The following is a 26,034-nucleotide window of genomic DNA, read 5'->3' as shown; positions in this document are numbered from 1 at the left end:
ATGGAAAATGTTACAAAATTTGTTGTATTTTTTTTTTTAAAAGTAATAGAAAGAAAAAAAGGAAAAAAAAATAGTTGAAATTATATTAAAGAAGAAAAAGAAAAAAGTGGAGATTTTGCTTAAAATATAATAATTGAATTTAGGTTATAATGAATAAAGATTTTAAAGGTTCTTTTAGATGAAAAACAAAAATGGCCTAAGTTATCTGATAACAAGAATCACAATCACATTCACCATTATAGGGATGAGAACATGGTGTGTTTAGGACGAGTTACTTCTATTATAACTCGTCCTGTTTATTTAAAATAGTTTTTTTTTATAACTAGTTTTGTCTAATTTAACTTTTTTTTTTTTAATTTATTTTATTTTAAATTTTTTTAATTAAATTAAAATAAATATATTTTTTAAATAATTAAAAATATTATTTTTTATAACTTATTTTATTGAAAATTATTATTATTATTATTATTATTATTATTATATTATAAAAATAGGAAAATAAAAATAAAAATTAAACTAATTTTTAAATTTAATTTTATATATAATCAACTCAAGTTTTAATTATTTTATTTTCAAATACCATTTGACTGATTATTAAAAATATAAAAAGCAACCCAGGTTTTGATAGTTAGTGACGGGTTGTTCCTCGACCCAATTGGACATGGGTCTGCCCGGTCACATTATTAAAACGAATCGTTTTTGGTTCTGACTGCTTGCCTTGACACGAACCGTTATAAGAAAAGCATTTCTAATTTCTAATTTCCCTTCACCCTTTCGTCCCCCTCCTGCAACGCCGTTTGAGCAAAATCGAGTAGGGCAAAAAAGGAGTGAAGAAAGAAAGGGAAAATAAAGGAATTCCGTTTTTGGATAGACGGAAAGGTCCCTTAGGAATGAAAGTTAGGGGATATTAAAGGGGAATCCGAAACCCTAGCTTCATCTCCCTCATCAGGTATTATCACTATCTTGGAACGTTTGGATCTTCTCTGCATCAGTTTTAGGGTTTTGATTAGCGGAATTCCATACGCCTATTTTTTGAGTTGATATTTTACTTCGACGCAGTGAAATCCAATTGTGTTAAAAGTGAAATTGAAGAATTAATCGCCGGATTTGAACTTGATGGCTTCGAAAAAGAAAGAATTCGAGGGTATATCGTTGTTGGCGGTGTACAATGATGAGGACATGGATGATATTGAGAACGAAGAAGATGGAGATGATACAGAAGAAGATTTAAAGAACAGTGATAGGGAGGTCAATTATGAGAACACGCCTCCACTTCTCGATGTCAATTCCACACCGAAGACCACTCCCCAACAGGCTCAGATTCCTTCTTCCTCTCCGCTGCCCCAGCCGATGTTGTTGGATTCTCAGAAGCCTGGAAGAGGAAGGCTCACTATCGTTGATTATGGCCATGATGAAAGTGCAATGTCACCTGAAGCCGAGGTATATTCTTTTTTTTTTTCCTAGTTATCCTTTGTTTGGTTGCTGAGTAACTTTACCAAAAAGGAAGAAGAAATTGTTGAATTTTAGCTATTTTATATGATGATAAAATTTTAATATTACAGCAACTACTATAACATGAGAAAGCCTTATATACTAACCATTTAGGTGAGCTATATGAATCTTTGTGTCTTATTTATGTCTATTTAGATGCTAATGTCTCCATTAAGTTACATTAAATTAAAACGTTCATGTCTTTTCTTATTGCTTCAATCTGAGTTATGTTTTTTCTTCCTTTTGTTCTTTATGCACCTTTTGCTTCAATCAAATTGCTTATATCTTCCTGACACATTTGTTGCACATGGTTGCACATGAATTCTCTCTTGTGTTGTGGTCAATAGGTCTGACCTGTAGCCTACCATGGATGTACTCATTTCTTAATTCTATTTTTCCTCTCTTTTTTTTTTTTTTCATCATAAAGGTTTCATCAATGCAGGTATTGTAACTATCTTTGTTTTTTTTTTTTCCTTTAACAAGAACAATAAGATAGCTCAAAGGCATGGAAGGGGTTGAACTTCACCAGGAAATGTCAAAACAAGCTAGTAAATAAAGAAAATAGAATACACTATAGTACTCAACAATGAGGGTAACCACCCAAACTAGTGATGGAAGTCACTCAACACTCCACTCATTAACCAATTTATTTTTGTCTATTATGTTTTCCATTCTCCCCTTCACAACAGATATTGAGTCCTAGGTGGAAATACTACCATGTTTAGGTATCTTTTGAGCATTCATATTCAACTATTCATTGTTTCTCAGGTACTTTTACTAGACTTTTATATAAATTGTGTTTTAATCCTACTTGTCCCAAATCTTTAGATCCTAAGGCTATGTTTGGGTTCCAAAAAATTTAAGGGAAAATGCAAGGGGAAGAAAATAAAGAGGAAAAGTAAAAGGAAAGGAAAATAAAAAAATTTAAGTCAATAAATTTTTTTTATATACTACTTCAAATTCATTTAATATATTTTAACTCTTTAATATCAAGATTAAATAATTTGAAAATATGTAAGTTTCTAACCAATATTAATTATATGCAAGTTTCTAACTAATTTTAACTATATTTGATTTTCTTTCGTATTTTCCATTTCAAAACAAATATGAGAAAATAATTTTCTTTAACATTTTTTCATAACATGAAGTTTCCTTCAAACTGTGATCTAGTCTCTATTCTCATATGTACTAAAGCAACATCACAAACAAGTAATGAACTTGATGCACCACGGGTGTTGATTTGGATATGCTTATTAAATGCATTCATGATCAAAACAAAAAGGTTGAGCATTAAATACCAACAATTGACATAGACTTATTGTGATTGTGAATTGATGTGTCTCTTTTGAAATGATGTTTGGACATTTTGTATTATCAGATCCAACATTTTTTTTTCTAATGAAGGAATTTGTCACTTGTTCTCTAAAGATGTAGTTCATCATTTTTTTTTCCTTTTTGGTAAGTAAGCAAGAGAAAAAAAATATATTAATGTAAAAAGCTATACACCAAGATATACAACTTGTATTTAAGGGAAAACAAAATGCATAGCCGGAAGAGGGAAAACACAAAAAAGGTTCTCTCCCTTATTGAGACCCCACCCAATCTTCAAAATCGAATAATGACAAAGTTCCTTCTGCAATGTACATCTTAACCCAAGAAAACAAATTTATCACATACGAACTCTTCAAAGAATGAACTGATTGCTTCGTTTTTTCAAATGCTCTTAGATTACTCTTTCTCCACAAAGTTCAAAAAATACTCACTGGTGCAGCTCGCCAAACCTTCTTACACTTTCTTCCCACAAAGGAGCCATGTTAACTTAATAAGGCCTCTTTAATTGATAAAGGAAGAGCATTAGTGACTTCGAATAAAGCCAAAAAAAAGGTACTGTAGCTCCCTAGCTTTAGGGCAGTGAAGAAGGATGTGGTTAACAGATTATACCTTACTTTTGTAAAGGGAGCATCTATTTTCCAAGGACCAACCACTCCTTTGAAGTAGTTCTAACATCAAAACCTTCCCCCAACAAGCTTCCTAAGTGAAAAGAACTCACTTTAAATAGAACCTATGAATTTCAAATAATAACTTCAAGGAAAAAATTGAGCACCTCGACTCTAGCATAGAATACAATGATTTTATAGAGAAAACACTATTTTTTGAGCCCATCCACACCACCTTATCTTTCTCTCCCCTCTTCAGCAACTTCCTAGGCAATCTCAAGAAAAGAGGTTCCACAATATCCAACTCCTAGTTGTTCAAATGTCTAGAAAAATAAGAGTTCCAGTGCTCCCATACACTCCTCTCAAATATCTGCCACCCATGCCTCTTTATTCATAGCTAAGGCATACAAGGTGGGAAAAGATATTTGCAAGGATTCCTCCTCACACCATCTCTCCACCCAAAGCCTCACCTTCCTCCTATCCCTAACCTCAAAAGAAACTTTAGAGTTGATAAGGTCCCACCATTTTCTAATAGCTTTCCATGACCCTACTCCATACTCACCTTTCACAATGCAAGATCTCTAGCCTCTTTCTTCCTCTCCATATTGTTCTTGAGTAACGTGCTTCCAAAAAGCATCTCCTTTAGCGGTATATCTTCAACTCCACTTTTCCAATAGGGCCTTATTAAGAGAAGAAAGACTTCTAATGTTAACCACCCTACCCTTTTCCCTTTTTTTCCCTTTTTTGCACATAATTGACCAATTCACTGAGTGTTGCTTTTTCTCCAATATGCCTCCTCCCTAAAAGAAATCCTTTTGAATCTTCTCAAGCCTCATTCTTATTTTACTAGGAATGTTGAACAAAGACATAAAGTAGTTAGGTATACTAGATAAGGTATTACGAATTAGATTGAGTCTTCCTCTTTTTAGAATATACTGCCTTTTCCACATTGAGAGCTTAAGTTTAAACCTTTCCTCCACCCTATCCCATACTAATTTTATCTTGAAAGGAACTCTTAGAAGAAGAGCTAGGTAAGTAAATGGAAGGTTACCCACTCGATAACCCAACTCTACAACCAAATCTTCAACATTGACAATCTCACCTATAGTGATTAATTCATTTTTCTCAAGGTTGATTTTTAGACTTGAGGTAGCTTTGAACCACATAAGAAGCCAACTTAAATAAACCATTTGAGAGTGAGAAGCTCGCAAAAGAAGGAAATCGTCAACAAACAACAAATGTGAAGTCTCAACCCCCTCATCCTCCCTCCCCTTAACCCCGACTCCCTACAAAAAACCACCCTCTCTAACCCTCTCCAAAAGGCAACTGAGGGCCTCCATCGCCATCATAAATAAATAGGGAGAGAGGGGGTCTCTTTATCTCAATCTTTTAGAACTTTGGAAGGAACCGAATGAAGTACCATTTATAAGGACAAAGAATCGCATTGTAGAAATGCATGAAAGGATCTATTTAATACACTTTTGGTAAAGCCCATCTTTTCTAGAATCAAGGTTCAAAGTATTGGCTGAGTTCGATACGACTCGGTTGAGTCATATCTGCCTTGCCAAGCTCCTTGACGAGTTGGATACCTGGTACATGTTTTGTACTAACTCGATAAAAAATCGGCAAAACTCGTTTTGATTCACTAAAACTACACCGAGTTAACTAGAATCCATGGTTTCAAACCCACAAAACGATCTTCTTCGTTGTCGTTGGATTGAACGATGGTGAGTGGTAGCGCTAGAATTGGTTGAGGCACCATTCCGATCCCGACCCTCTTCTTCAATCTTTATTGCTTACTTGTCGATTGCATCGATGCCGTTGAATAACAATATCCTCTTTGTTGATGGTCGACAATGAATTGGGTAGGTGTAATGACAATGCTTTTGCAGTTCTTCTTTCTTCATTTGGAAGTGTTGATGTCGTTGAATAGCAATATCATCTTTGTTGATGGTTGGCGACAAGTTAGGTCATCAGTGATGTTGATGACAAGTTGGGTGGGTGGGAGGAACGATGCCTCATTTCCTCTTCTTTGGTTTGGAATTTAGGAATTGAGAAAGTAGCGGAATATATTTAGGAAATTTTAATCTTATTCCCTTTATGAAATTAATTATTCCTAATATATGACAATTTATTTATAAAATTAATTATATAGGATATTTATAAGAAATTAAAAACATAACAAATTGAAATATGAAAAATGTTACGAGTATTAAATATGGATATATAATAATTTTAAAATAAATATGATATTAATCATTAATAATGAATTAATAAATTTAATTATATAAATATAAAATAAAATACCATAAAGCATAATAATAGTATTTTAGAATATTTTTATTTTATATATATATATATATATATATATATATATATTTATAGTTAAATATTTAATAGTTATTAATTATATTTAATAATTTAAAATTGTATATTAATATAACTAAATATTAAAAGAAAGAAGTTTATTTTATTAATTCTTAAGTTCATTTAATTGTGTTAATTTTTTTTATTATTGTAATAATTTTTTAAAATATATTTTAGTTTTTAATTAGTATATTTTGCATATCGGCTAACATAGATCCAAGATGCCGAGACCGATATGCCTCAAGACCTCTCGAATCAACGACCAATACTGCAACTTTGAACTATGTTTAGAATAGCTAGCAAAAACCTCCCCAAGTTAACATGATCATAAGCCTTCTCAATATCTAATTTACTAATAACATCACTAGAATCGCTCCTTTGCATAGAATCAACAACTTAGTCAACAATAAGAACGATATCAATATTTCGTTTTCCCTCTCAAAGGCATTTTGGAACTTGGAAACTATTCTTCTGACCTCATTTTTCAGTTTATTGGCCAAAACCTTAGCTAATAGCTTATATAACTTGCCCACCTAACTAATAGGCATAAAATCTTTCAAGTCCTCGACACCACCTTTCTTAGGATTTTTCACCTTTCTTAGGAATTAACATCAGGAAAGTGACATTTAGACTTTTCAAAACCTTTTTTGATAAAAAAAATTCCTTAAATAAGCTTAAACCTCCTTTTTCATAAAGTCCCAACATGTTTACCAAAAGGCTATAAAGAACCCATCAAGGTGAGGAGCTTTGGCCTCGTTCAATTTCAATAACACATAGAACACCTCCTCCTTAGAGAAAGGCATCTCTAAACCTTCAACCTCCTAACTCTTTAAAGCTTTGAACGACATCCCATCAATTGTAGGTCTCCAAACTCCTAGATCAAACAACAAATTGTGATAAGCTTGAACAATCCCTTCCTTAATCTTATTTCCTCATTTGTCCAAACCCCTAACGTTGAACTTGCCCAAAAAGTTTCTTATGCAATACACATTAGCCATCTTATGAAAAAATCTAGTATTTTTGTCTCCATTCTTCAATCAAATCTCTCTCAATTTTTTTTTGTCTAAGAAACCTCTTTCAAAGATGCCCACTTATAGCTTTGACCTCCTCATAGAAAGAGTAGATTTCCTTTCCTGTGCGTCACCCCAACCCACCTAATTAAAAGCCATCTCCTTTCTTAAAACTACGATTGCTGAAAACCTCTTCATTCTAGAACTTCAAATTTGATTCGACGCTTTTGGCTTAGAAGTCAAAACAAAGTTGCATAAACCTCTGAAGTGATAACCCCACCACCAACTATTTATCAAGTCTTTGAACTCATCAACTTTCAATCACATATTTTCATATTTGAAAGGGATGTTTCCTCCTCTTATCCATCTCCCATCTAGTAAAATAGGAGATTGATCTGACATTGGCCTTGGCAATGTGCTCTGCATTATCCCACTGAAGTAACTCTCTCACCCTTCTGACACCAAAAACTGATCTAGCCTTGACTTGGACTGGTTGTTGTTCATCCTGCCACAACAAGTCAATGGTAAACCCCACACTCCACCCCCCACAAAAGTGGAGATCACATAAGTCAAGCTCTCTTTAATGTCTAAGAACCCCCTCCTAACTACAGTAAATCACTCCCCTCTATTACGATCACTCGGCAAAAGGACTATATTGAAGTCCCCTTCCACACACCCAGGATCCATCCTATATCCCCTAGCTCATCCCAAAGACCCTCCCTCTCCCTTCCTCTAGATGGGCGCATACACCCTAGTAAAAATCCACACAAATCCATCCTTGTAGGACCTGTACATGCAAGAAATAGAAAACACCCTTGCCTCCATCCCAACAATCTGCACTGCCTTGTTGTCCCAGAAAACTAACACGCCACCAGCCGCCCCCTAGATTCCACGGCTCGCCCAAATCTACAAATCTATCCACCCCTAAGCTTCTTACTATCTCAGCTAACATGTTTCTAAAAAAAGCCAAAAATAGGTCTTGTTCTGCTACCAAACAGCTGCTTTGTCATTTCTGCATCATATCTTTTTTGGATTAGTATCTTCAATTAACTGTTGGTTGGTGCACTCTGATGCTCTCTTTTCCAGGTGCTTTTAATATGTCTTTTCATTTTGCCTGTCAAAAAAATAAAAAATGTGTTGCTTGGTGGAAAATGCATTGCTTTAGTTAATTCTTTGTTTTGATTTCATTTAACTGCAGGAAGGGGAAATTGTAAGCATTGGTCGTGTCATGTTTGGCCTTGAGCTTCAAACTGCTAATGGTATGTGTGATGCATATGTATCTGCTACACCAGTATCCTATTTCTTAATCATGTTATCTTTCAGAAGACTTTTTTCCTTAATTGACCTTGTGCTAACTTCAATGCCTAGCGACATTAATTTTCGCAGTTCTTGTTACATTGCTTTGTATAATGGTGTGGTTTTACTTGTATCATGGATGTTAGTGGCAAGCAGCAAATTGAAAAAACTAATATCAACTAAACCTATATAAGAGGAAGGAGCTTTTTAATTTCTATGACTTACTAACAGTAAACTACATTGCTCTGAGGACTGCAACTCTATAATGCCTTTGAAGATGTGAGTATACATCCTAAAGGCTGAATTGAGAAGAGCAACTTGACTATCTGTTGGTATTAATGACCTTCAAAATTTCCCTTCTATTTGCTCTATGTAGGTTGTGAAATCCTCATAGTTTCTCTACATGATATCTGTCATCAGCAGTACTACAGTCTTTGAGTCCAGTAATATTTGGATCTCAAGTTGTGGAAAAGGTGGTGGTTGCACTAGTCTTTTGGAGACCTGGATTCTTTAATAAATATACTTTTTTACATTTATAAGGTATAAATATTCTAATCTTAATGTGTTCACTTTCAAGGTCATTTATCATCGGCGTAGAATATTTTCTTGACTAATGGTGTTTTATCATATTTATTTTATTTAAAAAAACAAAGTAGTTTAATTATGCATTATTGATTGTTTTATTATTTCTCAAAGTTTCATTCAACGTTTTGATGTTTTGAGGTTAATTTCAAGGATTCTTTTGTTCTGATAATTTTTTTTTCATGATTCTTTTATTTCTACTGTTATTATATTGATATTTACATAGATATTTTATCGATATTTTTGTTGGTATCAACATTTTTATCCTTGATTATAGGATATACATATTCAATCCAATGGCACTTAGGGTGGCTTTGTCAATATGATGACAGTGGTTCATATGGCTTGAAGGAATAGCTGGTTTGTTTGTTCTATTTGAGGCTGATTTTGTCTAGGGCTAGATCAAGTCCACTACATGTTTTACCATTTTTTTTTTATTTGAGTGGCATTTTCTATCTCTTTCACAGTTTTCAGTAGTATAGGGTCATGTGTAATGTATTAGGGGAGTGTATTTTTGACATGGGAGAAATTGATCCATCAATGATAAATTATTCATTTTATATTTAAATAAATAATCCTCCATTGGGCATTGCTTGTTTTATTTTTTGCTAACAAGGGCCTCATATGATGGAGCTCTTTTGATATTGCTGTAGACAATAGTTGCAAAATCAGAATTTTATCTAGCCTATCAAATATATGATAATGTTGTCTAATTTGGAGTTTGGATATTTAATGGGCGTTAAAATTCCCATTTTGAACCTATTATCATTTTGTATGTAGCTGGGGTATTTTACTAAAATTAATTTTATTTCTCTCAAATGTCTATGATCAAGAATATCTAATATTTGGCAAATTGAGAAGCATAGTTTAAAAAGGAAGAGAGATATAGAATGCTCTTTTTTTTTTTTTTAATTTTAATTTGGCATAAATTGTTCTTATTGGATTTGGCATTTGCATATGTTATGGGCATTAATATTCTCATTTTGAACCAATTCATTTTTTATGTCAGCTCGAGATCTTAGAGAAATTAATTTTATTTCTCTTGAATAACTATAATCAAGAATATTTAATGTTTGGTGAGTTAAGAAACATAGTTATAAAAAAAGAAAGAGAAATATAGAATGTTCTTAGATATTTATTTCTTGAACCATGTTATGTTACTACTGAAAGTCTGGACCTTTTCTTCTGTCTATAATTCTCAACATGTATTTGCATTTGCAGGTGACTTCCAAGAAAAAATGTCCCCGGGGACAACGAGCATTCAAGCAACTCCTCCTCAATCATCTGAACAATTAGATCCATCTCAATCTGATCTAATTACTCATGCCGTAACAGAAGCTGAAGCTGCAGAGGCTGATGAAGATGTTAAGATGACTGTAGAAGCGCTGAAAGATGTTGATCCATTGGATAAGTTCCTTCCACCACCAACAAAAGCCAAGTGTTCTGATGAGTTGCAAGTAAGTTCCTCTTTTAGAAGAGCCAGCAAGATATGATTACTGCTGAAAGCTTCTACTTCACATCGATTCTAATAATATTTTCTGAGGTCTTAAAGAATTTGATCTGAAAATCTAAAAATACAGATCCTGAAATCGGTCCTACGATCTTCACTCTCTCCTTTGGCCATTCCAACACTTAAAAACTTAATACTTCTGGGTCTCTAGAAATGAAGACTAGAGACGTTTTTTCTACTGGTAGCTTTGTGTGTTGTATTTTCTGATAGGTAAGGCAAAGAAATTTATTAGAATGGTGCCTGAGATGGTACAACCAAAGGAGATACAAGTATGCAAGGTTTTCCCACCTGAAAGCTGAAAAGTAAGAAGAGAAAGGGCCAAAGAACCCTCACCAATTGGTTACATCCAATACTTACGTTAAAATTTGATACAAGGAGTGCCTCCCATCCATGCTAGATTCTATCAACCTGATTTATAGAGATCCTAGCATTATATGCTCAAGCTCCTGGATTTTTTTGTTTCCTTTTTGATGTGTGGGGGGTTTGGTAGGAAGAAAAATATATAGGTTCCTGAAGGGAACTCCAATGAACACTGCAAATAAACAGAAAAAGAAAAAGTAGTGGTCATAATAAGGTTCTAAGCTAATAAATAACAACCTTTCAGTGAATCCAAAAAAGGTTAAGTGTCCTTCCTCTATAGAATCCCTAGACCGCATAAATAAAAACTTCACACGGAGGGCTTTCAAACTTAGTTCCAAGTGCTCCTTCCTTTAAAGAATGGACCGGTGTAATTCCTTCTGAATACACCATAGTAAGTGCAGGGGCAATTTTCCACATCTTCCTCTTCCTCTTGGCAACAAAACTGCCATGGCAACTTACCAGAGAACTATCAAAATTAAAGACTTTACCAAGAAATGCCAAGGACGGTAGAAAGCAGGGCATGTAGTGCCTGTAGTGATGTGTGAGCAATCCACCTTGCAATGAAGTTGGCTGACTCCTAACTCTCTCTGCACAAAAGACACCAGTTTACGATAATCCTTCCTCTATCCATTAGTTGATTGATGGTGAAAACCCACCCCCGTACCACTTCCAAGTAAAGAAACCCACCTTGGAAGGGGATACAAAAGTCCCAATACTGGTGACAATGAACAAGTAGAATTGGCCTCAAGTAAAGCCCAGGGCAGGTATGAAGACCAGGCCTTCCAGCATACTTTGCGTAGACACCAGGACAGGAACATTGGACCGTCCTCCACATTCTCTTTCTCTTCCAGCAAATTTGCCATTCCAGCTGTGAAGCATCTGCACTGTGGTTCTCGGAAGCACTCAACATACACCAAAAAAGAGCGATCATCATAAAGCATAGGTCCCTTGGCATCTCACATTGAAAAAGTGATCCACACTCTTCCCATTTTTTTTTGGCACATAAGCACCAGTTTGGAATAACTCTTTTCCCTCATCATCAAGCCAGTGAGCCACACAAAAAAGCCACCTTTATAGGAGCCAAAGAGCTCTAGATTTCCTTAGCTAGAAATCATAGCTCAGCTGAACCTTTTATCTATATAGAACAATTTGATAGAGAACCTTTTATCTTCTGTCAATTTTCATCCATTTGCATGCTCTCTGGTTCTAAGCATTTCCACCCTATAAATGTGGTCCATGAAGGTAGTCACTTCCTTTATATCCCAATTTTGGAACTCCCTGACCAAGCTAGGAATTCCAGTTTCTTTTTGCCTTTGTCCAAACCAATGAATCTGCAAATCTTGCCTTTCTGTTAACTGCAACTTGTAAGTATGTTTAATGGTTATCACCTCTGCTAATTTGCCTGCCTCAAAACATTCTTTTAATTAAAGCAATTCTCCCGCCTTTTAATGGTTATCACCTCTTCTAATTTGCCTGCCTCAAAACAGAGAACAACACATTTAAGGTGCCTTGGCTCATTGATGTCAATGTTTAATGGTTAGGATTAGGTCAAGTATGTTGCTACTCATTTTTAAGATTTTTTTTTTTTTTTGGAAATATTTGGGTGTTAATATTTTACTATAATAGTTAGGGATAGTTCTAGTATGCTTTTACTTATTTTTAGTCTCCATTTAGATCTTGTAAAAAATTAAGGGGAAGTATGAGATAAAGAAAATGGAGGGGAAAATGGAAATAATGGAATGAAAGAAAAAGTGAAAAACAAGAAATAGGTTTAAACTCAATAAACTCTTTCTTACATGCTTCTCCAAATTTATCTCTTTTCATGCTTTGAAAATGTATAAATTTTTAAGTTATATCGATTATATTTTATTTTTCTTAGTAATTTCTATGGCAAACCAAATAAGGGAATTTGAAATTCATTCCTATTTCCCCCCTAGTGCTTTATGATTCAAATGAAGCCTTGAGGTTTTGCAAGTGATTTATCCTTGCTCTTCTTCTAATGGATCTTTCATTTGTTTATTTATTTATATTTATTTTTTTATATGCTTAGAGCACCAATCTAAGTTCCTTTGAGGAATTTCTCTTCTTTGAGTTGATATGGAAAGGGAGAATAATCTTTTTTGATTGTCTTATTCTTGGTTAGGGAAATCTCCAAGCCCTTCCCATTTATCCCTAACACTTTGAAACCAAATAATTAGCCACCCTCTCTTGCCCTTCCAAGAAGGCAACTAAGTGCCTCCAAAGCTAGAACAAACAAGTATGGAGATAACAGGTCTCCTTGCTTTAAGCCCCTAGAGCTTTGAAAAAACCCTGAGGGAGTACCATTCACTAACACCGAGAACCGAGAACCTTGGAGTTGAGATGCACCAACTAATCCAATTGATCCACCTTTGTCCAAAATCCACTTTTCCTAACACCTCAAGTAAAAAATTCCAGCTTACATGATCATAAGCTTTTTCAATATCAAGTTTGCAAAGCACCCCTGTACTATTACTTCTCAACATCGAGTCAATTGCCTCATTAGCTATAAGTACTGCATCAAGAATTTGTCTTATTTTAAAAGTCATATTTGGTAACTATTTTCACTTTTTATTTTAAGAATTTGTTAGCAATTTTTTTTTTTTTTTAATAAAAAATGTATAAAATTTTATGAATTTTATGATTACCAATTTTTTTAAAATGGATAATTAACACACATTCCACCTGCATCTTATTCTTCTCCCTCAAACAAACGATATTAATGGTTCATTTATGATCATTGGATATCACAAGAAATCATTGAAAAATCACCAATAACTTTTTCTTTTTTACATTTTTTTTTAATTATATAACTATAAACATGTTTTTTATTTTTTTGCTTTCAAAAACAAGAAACAAAATTAAAAACTACCGAGTATGTTTTTTTTTTATAATTAAATTGAAAGAATAATTGAAAAAATATTTATGTTTTGTTTTTAAAAATAGAAATGTTCCCAAATGACATCTTAATTTATTGGTGCTTACTGTTTAAAACAATTTTATTTGTATTCTTCTTTCTCTTTTTCCTTTTTTGGGCATAATTTCAAAACTCCATTAGTATTAAAATCACTCAAATACTGTGACTTGATGTTTAGCCCATTGCCTTCTGATATTTTTTCTCCCTCCTGTTTTGATGCTGCAGGAAAAAATAAACAAGTTCCTTTCATATAAGAGACATGGAAAAAGCTTTAATGCAGAAGTGAGAAATAGGAAGGATTATCGGAACCCTGACTTTTTGCTACATGCAGTGAGGTATCAAGACATTGATCAGATAGGATCTTGCTTCAGTAAAGATGTGTTTGACCCTCATGGATATGACAAAAGTGACTACTATGATGAGATAGGTAATTGACAGCTCCTTCTACTCTCTCTACTGTGTGTGTGCTTGTGCATTCATGTGTATGTGCATGCATTCCTTTTTCTTCTCCTCTTTCTTTCTATCAATCCCTTTTTTATGTTTTAAATATACACAGCTATGCGGCAAGGTTTTCCATTTGCTTCTGACAATATTCTTTTATCATGTTTGTGTTCTTATTACATGTTACCTTTTGTGACTCTATGCATCTTCAAGTTGTCTAAATATGTTGCATTTGGTACTGCAGAGAGTAGACCTGGGAAATGGTTACTGAAAACTCCTACTTCTGTCATATTTCTGGTTAATATTAATTTAGCATGGCAATTGAAAAGATTTTTGTTTTGAACATTATTTTTTGGCATTTTGAACAATGAAAAAAAAAAATGTTTTGAGACGTAAAATGTTGTGAAACAATTGCCAAGAAGAGGGCACTTCCCTTGTACTTGTGATGTTCATAAGGATTTTAAAAGAAAAAAAAAATGAGGAAAATAAAACTCCTTGATCCTTAAAGCTAAATATCAAATGAAATCTACAAAAGAAAGGCTTCTATTTCCTACTGATCTAGCAGACCATTCAACAAAAAATTCACAAAAACATTTTTCAGCTACAATTCTGATTGATCAACATCATCAAAGATTCTTTTATTGCTTCACTTCCAAATACATCAAGATAAGCATGGTGGGCTTGTAAGCCATACTTCTCTCTTTCCTCTTCTAATCTCCCAGTCAACTATTCAAAATGTCCTTAATTTAGAGAATTGCTTTATGCAAACTTTCAATCTTGTCCTCTCACAAATCTGAGTTCCATTTGTTTCTCTACCAAACATGATCTTAGACTCTGAGACTGTTCACCAATCCTATATAGAAGATCACATGCCTGCACTATCTATTACTAAATGCAGCTTCAAGTTCAAGGAAGCCTGCCTCATCCCAATCAAAGCATTGGCATGGCAACAATATCCATATTGGATGCTGACCACAATATGTTGCAGAGACTATATTACATCTGCATATACCTAACAAATGAATTCAACTAGTCTTTGATCCAGCTACTTGGGTTCAGCTATATGAATCCTTCTTTGCCAGCCAACTTGATGTTTGGTTCGACCCTTCACTGTCATGTTGTTTCTGGCCACCTCTACTCGCATGCTTAATGGTCAATAGCTGAACAGAATATTTTGAGTGATAGAATCTGCATGGTCAGGGTATATGCTGTAATTTGATTGAGATTTGTTTATATTGACTTTCAGATTCTTTCTTGCTGGTTCTTGCTTCTTAAAAGTTGTCTTAACTGCTTATTCTGTTGCCACTTGTCATAGCCCTTGAAACCTGGTTCAAGTAGCAAAGTGTTGGGGGTGGGATCCTGGTAGGTTTCCAGTTTGATTTTCGGGAGGGAAAAAAAATGTTACCTATATAAAATGTTTATTTTGTTGTGATACTTATTTATAAACATAAGCGACTATCACTTCTTCCTGTTCAAACATACCAGAAGAGACCTATGTTATTTACAATAAACATAACTTTAGCCACTAATGCATGTTCTTTACAGAAGCTGATATGAAGCGTGAAATGGAGAGGAAGGAACAAGAAAGGAAGAGCAGTCAAAAGGTTGAATTTGTTGCTGGAGGAGCACAAACTGGAATCGTTGCTGCTGCTCCAAAAATCAACATTCCTCTTCCAGGTCAAAAACTCACCTTTCTTGTGAACATATTGAATGAAAATAGGACTCTTGAGGAAATTTTCCTTTTTCAGTCCTTCAATTTATTAATTTGTGGTGTCCTCTGCAAACAAGTCATCATCTTACAGTTCATGGTGGATTCCTATGAATTGCAGGTGTTTCTACTGCAGCTGATGCTGTGACGCGGGATGGTAGGCAGAATAAGAAATCAAAGTGGGATAAGGTCTTTGTCCATGCATAATATATATGTATGTTTCCTGTAATATACCAATTTAAGTTAATTGATTGCTATATTTTAATAACTTATCTGGTTTCAGGTGGATGGGGATAGAAGGAATCCTCTTCCTTCTGGAGGGCAGGATTCTATGTCAAGTGTAGGGGCACATGCAGCACTCTTATCTGCAGCTAATGCTGGTGCTGGATACAGTGCTTTTGCGTAAGTCCTATTTACTTGCTACATTGGATTTTATTCTTGCTCAGCTCTCTCCAGTTCCTAGTGTTTGTGTTTTCTCATTGGTGTTCCCTTGTACTACAATGGAAATAAGGCAAACTCCCCAGTGGCTTTTGAACAATATATATGAAATGCATCTACTTAAGTGGTTTAAGAGCTTTAGTTCTTAAAAAGATCTCTTGATAATTTTTGATATGGACATCTGTTATAAGTAAAAGCATATTGTGTTTATGATCTTGTGAGAAGTCAACATTCGATATTACTGCTATAGAAAAAGCATTCTGGGGGTGAAGCAAATGCACAAAAGCTTGAAAAATGCAATTGAGAAGTGATTGAAGGTAATGCAGATGGCCTGTAAAAAGTAAAGGGAAATTGCCTTAAGTAGAGAGAAATTGTGAAGTATTTTTATGTAACTGGGGTTGTTGTACTGTTCTTATTATAATCCGAACTGGTTTTAACTATTGAAACCGGTAACAAATTGATTTGACTTTAACCTTTTATTTTTGAGTGTCATATGCAATATTCTTCTCCTTGCTTCCAGTGAGACATTCAGTCTGTATTCTCTACTTAAATGGCAGGCTACAGAGACGACGAGAGGCAGAAGAAAAGAGATCTAGTGAAAGGAAGTTAGAGAGAAGATCTTGACCCCTTCATTGTATTGCTTGGCAGTGAAACTTTTTATATAATTTTGAGGATTGATGGAATAGATCTGGGGGATTTTGTAGGCTTCTTCCTTGTTATATCATTTATGTCATTATGTATATGGCATGAAATAGGAATTCATTTCCATCTGATCATTGCCTTTGTAATTCAACCTGGCATGATCTCTCTTTAGTTTGATATGGCCCTAGAAATGGTTTTCAATGGGGCATAAGCGTCTCAGATGGATTTCCTTGCGGTCACTTGCCTTTTAGTGTCACTTAAAATTATGTAACTGTACCTGGATGCTCTATTGATATAGTGGACTAACACAATTTTATGAAGCTGCCTCTTTTACTACCTGACAGGGGTTGCCCCAGAATCGGTTAAATTCGGAAAAATGGCATGAGGTGGAAAAATTGACCTAGTCCTCTTGATTAGGCCAAAGCTTGATGTACTTAACAAAGAAAGATTGGTTATCAGAAAGTGTTCCTTTTTGGATTGTTCTTTTTCTTTTTGGTATGTACTAATCACCAAGCCCTTTATTTCAAGTCAAAGTCATGCTTCAAATACACAAATCTGAGCCCCAGCCTAGAGGAATCTCTTTCGTAAATAATTCAAAAGAAGGCATGCCCCCACCCCGTCATTTCCATCGCACGTCCTACCACTTTGCCCAAACATTCTTTTCACTTGGATCGCATCTTTCAATCATAGTTTTGTGCCCTTTTCTCTTTTCTCCTTCGCTCCATTCTCAGTCACTGAACTCCAACGGTATCTGTGGCCACCGGACAACATCATAGTCGCCTCCACCCATTCTTTGCTCTGGCCCCATTAAAATTGATCTATCAATCATTATCAAGTTTCTTCATGATTACATGACTATTGACTACATATGATGATAGGATGCTAGGCTGTTCTGCCTCCCCTTGTAGATTGCCTTCCTTTCCCAATCCTCTAATTTCGTCATCTTTGTGCATTTCGAACTTCCAAACCAGTCCCTATTGCCTGCCTGTGGACTAGTGGAAAAGGTCTGTCACTGGCCTGTCACTATTCTTTTACCCGTGAGCAGTGCAAAATTGACTGGCTATTTTTCATGTGTGAGAAAGTGAAGACACGAAAATCAAATTGGACTTTGATACTTCTTCACGAGGATCAGCAATGCTGCAACATGTTAACTAGACTGTTTGACATCTGAATTATTCTCTAATCTTACATCGTGTGGTATCCGAATCCATCACTATCCTGGTCACGACTGCTTGTCCCAATAATTTTCTTGTGTCTGCCTCCTGACAGCTACAACCGAATGCACCTTTCCAGCCGGCGCGATGATCGTTAATGTCAATGAATGGATTGTTGATATTTTGCATGTCAAGGAGAAAAAGAGAGGCTTTTGCAGTTTCTGGTTGTATAAAGTCTGCCCATGACCATGCTAGTGTGGAGGGAATGGTATATTCTCTGGGTGGGCGTATCCTTGGATTAGGCACATCCTTCATCCCTGAGGGTACTATGTGTGACCTTTTTAAAATTGATGTGATCTTTTTACATGGGCGGAAACGGTATCAAGGTTATTGCATTAAAAAGAAGTGTCTTTTAGAAAAAGTTGCCTACCCTCTCGCCCTACACGGCTACACCCCTTTGCGTCAAATTTACCATCCTTACCAGTATCAGAGCATCTGAACATGCCACACCATCAACTTGGTCATTCTGTTCGCATTCTTTGTTCTTTCTAGTTTTGACACAATCAGGGCTCTTACTTGGTATTCATTCAATTGAAAGTCTCTTGACTACCGTTTTCAAATTCTGGGGTGGTGGTGTTGATTATCTTGAAGAAGCGGCACTAGAGCATGCCTCAGAATAATTAGCTGTTAAAAGAGTGGGAGCCTTTCCTCCTCCCTGTCAAATTTGTTGCTTGGGTCCTATTTTGACATCTTTTTATCGTTGGCATCCTTAGTTAAATTCATGTAACAGTCCATCAATTCGGACATGTCTACATGTCACGGCAATAGCTTTTGTTCCCATCAGAATGCCACTTTATTTTTTTCACACTTTTGGCTTTGCTGATTTGGAAGTCGGAGGGTAGAGCGCTTGTGCTTGATAGGATTGGTGCTTGTTGGAATTCGTCTATCTAGCTGCTTATCCTCATGTCGCAGTCCTAATTTTTAATAGTTTGGACCCCCTACATTTTGTTGGTTGGGGGAGGGAATCCTTCTGAAATGTTTCATAGAAGTTGGGGAAAAATTAGTAAAGTCACTCAAGAAATGTCCTTGAAATGGTATGTCATTGTCAGGCTATTTGACTTTCATGACACTCAAGAAATAACCTTGAAATTATTCGGGTATTGCAAGGAAAGAAAACCTAGGTTATGTTTTTTTTCCCAAAAATTTAATGAAATATGAGAGAGAAAAGTTAAAGAAAAAAGAGAAAAAAAAGTGAATAAAACATGAATTTAAAATTAATAAAATATTTTTATTTTGTTTTTTTTCTACATATAAAGAGAGCAAATACTTCAAAAATATTTAAAATTTTTAATTATATTTGTTATGATAAAATAAAAACGAGAAAATCAGTTTTTCAATATTTATTTTTTAAATATTTTTTGTGAACCAAAGACGGACTTAAAATGAATGTACAAAAAAATCCCTTTTATGATGGTAGGATGGATAAACTTGGAAATGATTAAACTTTTAGAGTTGCCTAATGGCAACATCTACCTTCATCCTTTAACCAAAAACATTAAACATTTTTACCTAAAATGTCTTTTGACTAATTGCTTCAAATTGAAATGCTAACTTGCAACTGAGAAAGAATCTTAACCAGAAGAAGAAAAAGCTTGATTTGTTGTCAATTTCTTCTTCAAATAATCTGTTGTTGTAAGTAAATGTTGAAAGCATTAATGTTGTGTCAGTGTACGCCCCAAAAAAAGGAAAGAAAGGAAAATGCCAATCCATGCATTTAACTCACCATACCAATTACCAAATTCCCATCTGCATTTCCAACAAAAAATAAAAATGATAATTAACCCAAAATTTAATAATTTGACTGCTGGTTGGGGGCAGGGGCATACAGTATAGAATACACGTAGGGTGATACAGACTATAGAGGCTGGGCTCAGTTTTCCATGGTGGCTGTCTGGGCATCAAAAATAGAGACGTTAGGACTCTGGGCTCTGGGCTCTGGGCTCTGGACTCCGGACACTGCTCCCTCACACGTTGGCTCTTAGTCAGACCCTGTTTGTTTATCAAACATTTACTGCAGGACCCCACTCACTCATTCCTTAAAAAAGAAAACCCAAATCAGAATCTATATTGGGGTTTTGAATTGAAAACAAACATGTTTGGATTAGCCATTCAAATTCTTTGCAATTAAAATAACAACAAACCCTTTTCCTTTTCTTTTTTTTTCCCTTTTTAAATTCCTCTTAATTTAAATACTTGGGATATTTTTGTTTATATATTCATTAGTTAGAGCTCTTAATGGGACTCTAAATAAAATGCTAAGAAATCCATTATGATTTTACCAAGATTTTGAAAAATTTAAAGCCACATTGGTCCCAATAATACCCTTCATTTGTTTTTCTTTTTAATTGCTCTAAATAGAAGAATAAATACCATCTTATTATTTACTTAAAGTATTTATTATTAAAAGGAAATAATGAATTGTACTTAAAATTTCTAAAAAGTACTTAGAAAATTACTTTATTATCCCTACCATTTTTACTATATTTTTTAATCATTTAATAATAGTGATGATCCAAGGGTTGGTATCATTTTGAAGTAGGGGCATGACCCCCCAATAATCTTTTTCAAAGGAAGAAAATGCCCACCTCTTTTTCTCTCCTTTTTCCTTTCTCTCCTTTTAAGGATTTAAAAATAAAATAAATAAGATAAAAAGAAAAAGAAAAAAAAAGAGGAAATGGAAAAAGTGGAAGTTTCATAGAAACCTATTTCAATATATGCCCCCAATTTATTATTTTGTATAAGATTAGGTGAATAATAATGGGCCTGAGTAGAAGTTGAGTTGTAAAATAAAATGGCAGAGGGCAGTGAAGACAACGGTAACATTTGGTTTGGAAGTTCATAGAGGGGTAGTTTGGGGAATATGGAAAAGTTAACGGAACCTTTCACACTTGTAAATTGAAAACACAAGGGATGGATATGTATATAGAGAAAGAGAGAGAGAGAAGAGTGAGAAAAATACAAAGGCTATGAGTGGGCTGCAACTGCATGCTTGATTTATTTCTTCTAACACTTGTAGTCTCTTCCCTCACTCACTCTCTCTCTAGAGCCGCTACGACTCCTTTTTATTTTTTTTTTCCACAATCCTTTCTCTTTTGCTTCCCTCATCCTTTGCTTTCTTTCTTTGTCTTTCTGCTTTTTGTGTTACAGTGATTCTTTCTTCAGCTTTATCTCTCCTTCTATCTATTTCTTCCATTCTTTCATTTCAATTCCATTGCATTCAGTTGATACAACTCTGAGAGGGGGAAGTGTTTTTGAGAAGGGTGGTTGTGATTCTTGTGAAGTGGGTGTTAGTGTTACAGCCATGGCAGCTCCAAAGCCAGAAGAGATTAGCCATCCACCAATGGACCAGATTCAAGGCTTTGAGTACTGTATCGACTCAAATCCTTCATGGGGTACGCTCTTTCTTGATCTTTTCTTCAATCTTGATTCTCCAATTGATGATTGGCTCATTTTTTGAATGGTATCTCACTTTCTGGATGTAAAAACAGCGGAGGCTATAGCTCTGGGGTTCCAACACTACATCTTGGCCTTGGGGACTGCAGTGATGATTCCCTCATTCCTTGTTCCTCTGATGGGTGGAACTGATGTGAGCCAATTCTCAAAACCCAATCATTTTTCTTTGTGATTTGGTTCTATTACCATTCAATCTACCAAAGCCATTTTCTTTAAATTCCATGAAGTTTTTGAGGGGCATTATTGTGTTGAGACAAGGCTTGATGATCATCAAATTATTTCTTTAAAAAAAATCCATTTTTTAGTACGATTTGCCAAATGTGCTAAAGGAGAAGCATAAAAGAGGAGATTTGGGGAACCAAATTGGAATGTCTTATGAATCTTTTGTTCCTATCTGTTACCCGATTGAAATGTATTTTCATTTTCCCTTTTTTTTTGGTTAATTCGATGAATGGGATCAGGATGACAAAGTGAGGGTAGTGCAGACTCTGCTTTTTGTAGAAGGAATTAATACACTTCTACAGACTCTGTTTGGGACTCGATTGCCGACCGTGGTTGGGGGCTCATATGCTTTCATGGTCCCCGTTATCTCCATAATTCATGATTCATCTTTGATGGAAATCTCTGATCCTCATCAGGTTAGTTTAATTTCCGTCTCAGTTCTTCCTTTTTTAATTTTTTTTTTCCTGCATTTGCTTTTTCTCATTAAAGTTGAATTCCATTCACGAAAAAGGCAGTTCTTTCGGTCCAAATCTGTGTGGCCCACTCACCGAATTGCTTTTACTAAATAAAATTTAGAGAGGACAAATAGATGGGAAATTCCTCAAGTATCCAACAATCAATTCAGAACCTGGAGATTCATGTTCTTTCTTAATAATTGAACACGGTGAGTTTGACCCAATGACAGTGTGTGGGTACATCCTCTATTAGAATAAACCATTCATTAAAATGATTTAAAACCTTATTATTAAGATTCCGGAAAAGGGTACCTGAAAACATTTTTTTTCCTGAGGGTGGCGTGGTTAGGAAGGGAGAAAAAGATTCATTATTCTCTACACATGATCCTGTCTAGAAATGAATTTTACCATGGACCATACTTTAAAACCTTAATGATAATGTGCCAAATTTGTTTGAAATCTGATGGCTTTGTATTTTTATACTTTTAGAGATTTCTCAATACCATGAGAGCAATCCAAGGTGCTCTGATAGTGGCATCAAGCATACAAATTATTCTGGGGTACAGTCAAATATGGGCCATCTGTTCGAGGTAAAATGAAAGTTGTACATTCATAATCAAGAAAATGAGCTTTACTGGTAGATTTTCTTTGTGTTCAAATGTGGACATTTTTTGGTGTCTCAGGTTTTTTAGTCCACTTGGAATGGTACCAGTGATCTCGTTAGTGGGTTTTGGGCTGTTTGACAGAGGCTTCCCAGTGGTATAGTAGAAGTTTTGATGCCTGTATTTTAATTCTTAAATCTCTCATTTCAGAAAAGAAAAGTCGGTATTCTTTTTCCCTCTCACTGATACCATTCACCTTGGTTTCTCCAAATTTCTATCAGCTTGGACGGTGCGTGGAAATTGGCATACCCATGCTTTTCCTATTTATTGCCTTCTCCCAGGTAAACAGCATCCTATTTGTTGAATTCACTTTCTAATTTGATCTTTGCAGGGTAATGGGAGTTTCTATACCAAACGGGAATGAAACTTGTTTCCATCAAATGGTTCTTTATCTTCTACTAGATTATCCCCAGTGGGAGTCAGTTCCTCCTGGTTGTGGTGGATGTCTATCATTTGGAACAAGACTTGAAAATTTTAGACTTCATTATTATACTAAATGGGGAGAAGCTTAGAAGTTTCAGCCATTAGCGGAATTGTATGTTGCATATTGTAATTTTTGCAAAATCGGTTTAAGCAAACTAGCCAGATTACTAGCAGTATGAACCTTGGATAGTATTAGCTGGGAAGCAAATATTCTTTCTAATTATGTGTGCTTACTTTTTGTTCGCAGTACTTGAAACATTTTCAAACAAAACGACTGCCTTTACTGGAGCGTTTTGCACTCCTTATATCAGTCACAGTGATATGGGCATATGCACATCTCTTGACAGCCAGTGGTGCATACAGACATCGTCCTGAAACAACCCAACATAACTGCCGAACTGACAAGGCCAACCTCATATCTTCTGCTCCATGGTTGGTATCAGAATTAGCTTCCATCAATTTTGTGTTTGCCTAAATCTAATATGCTAATACACACACATACCATAGACACAAATGCCTATACCAGAACTATTAGTGCTCCTTATTACAGTGATCTGAGCATACTGCATATCTTTGGATGGCCAGTGGTGGTGGTGCATAGAAACATTCTGGAAATTTCTTTTAAACTGACAAGGCTAATCTCAAATCAAGTCCACGGTTGGTACCCAAAATTCTCTTCATGGAGAATGGCTACTGTTCAAACACCCTGAAAGTACAGTTGGAAAACAAGCACAAGTTGTATCATCCTTTTAGTGTAACACTTTTATAGGGACCCCATTTGATAAGTGACATCCACTCATGGGTGGGTTCCTCCTCCTGGAACTGTGTACAGAGAGATTGTACATTTTTCAATCAAATAGATTTCTTAGTATTGCCTCTAATCCTTGGAATCATTGCTATGTAGGATAAAGATACCATATCCTCTTCAGTGGGGCGCACCCACTTTTGATGCTGGTCATGCTTTTGGAATGATGGCTGCTGTCCTGGTCTCATTGATTGAGGTATTATGCATGTGCCCTGCACACAACAGAGGATTAAAGATCATAGATATTGATTACTGGTAATAACAGTTTGTATTTATTTTGGCAGTCAACTGGAGCTTATAAGGCTGCGTCTCGGCTAGCAAGTGCCACACCACCTCCAGCCCACGTCCTTAGCCGGGGTATTGGCTGGCAGGTCTGCAAATTATACTTGTTGGATTTATGCTCCATTATTCTTCACGAGTAGCAAAATTATCACTTTGGATGCCATCAGACCTGATAAACTGACATGTGACAAGTTCTCAAACTGACAGCAAAATCTACATGGCCTGTGTCTTTTCCTGTGGGACCAACAAAAACTTTTGTCTGTTAAACCAGTGCCCCCCTGTTTAGCATGATATTCTACCAACTTGGACATTTTAGGGGTACAATTTTCTGAAATCATGCAAATAAAAAGTGGTGGCAATTTTGTTCTATGGTTCACCAAAGCAATAGAAGTAAAAAGGACAAAAAAAAAAGAAAAAAAGTTAGGTTACAACCATGGAAAATTCAAGCGAACTAGTTGATTGTATATCCGACCAGACCTCATTAAAATGGTTCTGCCAACATTGCCCTAGAATAAAATTACACAATTCTAGCTTTAGAGAACTTATATTGAACCTCGTTTTGCAGGGAATTGGGATCTTACTGAGTGGACTCTTTGGGACATCCACTGGCTCGACAGTGTCTGTGTAAGTATGCTCATACTACCCTGTCAACAAATTCTTGCTTTCGATTTTTTTTTTTTCCTTCTTGGAATAGTCCTTAATTTATTTGAGAAAAAAAAACACAACAGAGAAAATGTGGGCCTTCTTGGATCAACTCGCGTTGGAAGCCGCAGGGTCATTCAAATTTCAGCTGGTTTTATGATATTCTTCTCAATACTAGGTGAGCAACAATTTATCACACATACTACTGCTTCTTGAATTACTTCTTCTCTTTGTCCCTTAAAACTCATTTTTCTTTTTGTACTTGCAGGGAAATTTGGAGCTTTATTTGCATCAATACCCTTCACTATATTTGCTGCTGTATATTGTGTTTTGTTTGGCCTAGTTGGTGAGTAGTATCACTATTTTGCTTTGATTCCTCTATTCTTAACTTTGCAATTTGGTGGTTGAGAATATATACTGTTGTTTTCAGCTTCTGTGGGGCTATCATTTTTGCAATTTACAAACATGAACTCAATGAGGAACCTCTTCATCACGGGTGTGGCTTTCTTCCTGGGTTTGTCCATTCCTGAGTATTTCAGGGAATACACCTCTGCTGCCCTTCATGGTCCTGCTCATACAAGGGCTGGATGGGTGAGTCTTTCCTAGTTAGTTTATTATCTGCTAACGTCAAACTATATTGCTGGGTGGTGGGTTGGATTTTCATTTCATTTATATTTCCATGCAGTTCAATGATTTCCTCAACACCATCTTCTTCTCGTCCCCAACGGTTGCATTAATCGTTGCTATTTTCCTAGACAACACACTTGACTACAAGGACAGCGCCAGAGACAGGGGGATGCCATGGTGGGTTAAGTTCCGGACATTTAAAGGAGACAGCCGGAATGAGGAGTTCTACACCCTCCCTTTCAACCTCAACCGCTTCTTTCCACCATCTTGAATGCCTGCCTTACAAGAGAGAGAGATGTAAGGAAAAGCCATGTCTGTAGAAAATGATTGTGTGATGATCACAATCTTAGTGAGAGAGACTGAAATGGAGATCTTCCATGTTTTGACTCGGAGCGAGATGGCAGCTTTGTTTTGTCTTTTATCTATTTCTTCAATTTTATGTATATTGACTAGGGTTATTCAGGTTTAATCCAGTAAAAATAATTTATTTATCCACTGCATTTAGCTGAGGCCCCCTATATTTACAGTGTTA

The 26,034-nt window shown here is 35.4% G+C and overlaps 2 protein-coding genes across 4 annotated transcripts; both read left to right on the top strand.

Annotated features, from left to right (window-relative positions):
• Positions 1 to 744: 744 nt before the first annotated feature.
• Positions 745 to 17,056, top strand: LOC117923930. Of its 3 annotated transcripts, none has more exons than XM_034842429.1 (9): positions 748 to 949; positions 1,082 to 1,440; positions 8,004 to 8,064; positions 9,905 to 10,140; positions 13,714 to 13,915; positions 15,475 to 15,606; positions 15,759 to 15,826; positions 15,921 to 16,039; positions 16,633 to 17,056. In XM_034842429.1, exons 2-9 carry the CDS (start codon positions 1,117 to 1,119, stop codon positions 16,697 to 16,699), a joined length of 1,209 nt encoding a protein of 402 aa, XP_034698320.1. In that variant the 5' UTR covers positions 748 to 949; positions 1,082 to 1,116; the 3' UTR covers positions 16,700 to 17,056. The 3 variants fall into 3 exon arrangements, with proteins under 3 accessions (XP_034698321.1, XP_034698320.1, XP_034698319.1); XM_034842428.1 differs by having other exon boundaries at positions 1,060 to 1,440; XM_034842430.1 differs by lacking the exon at positions 16,633 to 17,056 and having other exon boundaries at positions 745 to 949; positions 1,060 to 1,440; positions 15,759 to 15,851; positions 15,921 to 16,011.
• A 3,847-nt stretch (positions 17,057 to 20,903) lies between these two features.
• On the top strand, positions 20,904 to 26,002 carry LOC117923853 (nucleobase-ascorbate transporter 2). Its single transcript, XM_034842351.1, has 14 exons — positions 20,904 to 21,323; positions 21,420 to 21,517; positions 21,846 to 22,022; positions 22,551 to 22,651; positions 22,745 to 22,820; positions 22,945 to 23,004; positions 23,394 to 23,578; positions 24,051 to 24,147; positions 24,236 to 24,322; positions 24,799 to 24,857; positions 24,962 to 25,053; positions 25,144 to 25,221; positions 25,306 to 25,466; positions 25,561 to 26,002. Exons 1-14 carry the CDS (start codon positions 21,233 to 21,235, stop codon positions 25,771 to 25,773), a joined length of 1,575 nt encoding a protein of 524 aa, XP_034698242.1. The 5' UTR covers positions 20,904 to 21,232; the 3' UTR covers positions 25,774 to 26,002.
• The last annotated feature ends 32 nt before the right edge of the window (positions 26,003 to 26,034 follow it).

This window comes from Vitis riparia, chromosome 10, assembly GCF_004353265.1.
Source record: "Vitis riparia cultivar Riparia Gloire de Montpellier isolate 1030 chromosome 10, EGFV_Vit.rip_1.0, whole genome shotgun sequence".
Classification (NCBI taxonomy): Eukaryota; Viridiplantae; Streptophyta; class Magnoliopsida; order Vitales; family Vitaceae; genus Vitis; species Vitis riparia.
This window is presented reverse-complemented; position numbering and strand designations above follow the sequence as displayed.

What these genes read in the sequence shown, in the direction of transcription:
- LOC117923930 (XM_034842429.1), top strand. Translation starts at nt 1,117, where the DNA reads ATGGCTTCGAAAAAGAAAGAATTCGAGGGTATATCGTTGTTGGCGGTG. An exon ending in TGACTACTATGATGAGATAG is followed by an intron (nt 13,916 to 15,474) that starts GTAATTGACAGC and finishes TGTTCTTTACAG; the next exon opens with AAGCTGATATGAAGCGTGAA. An exon ending in GCTGGATACAGTGCTTTTGC is followed by an intron (nt 16,040 to 16,632) that starts GTAAGTCCTATT and finishes CTTAAATGGCAG; the next exon opens with GCTACAGAGACGACGAGAGG.
- LOC117923853 (XM_034842351.1), top strand. Translation starts at nt 21,233, where the DNA reads ATGGCAGCTCCAAAGCCAGAAGAGATTAGCCATCCACCAATGGACCAG. An exon ending in TTGACAGAGGCTTCCCAGTG is followed by an intron (nt 22,821 to 22,944) that starts GTATAGTAGAAG and finishes AATTTCTATCAG; the next exon opens with CTTGGACGGTGCGTGGAAAT. An exon ending in TGTTTTGTTTGGCCTAGTTG is followed by an intron (nt 25,222 to 25,305) that starts GTGAGTAGTATC and finishes TGTTGTTTTCAG; the next exon opens with CTTCTGTGGGGCTATCATTT.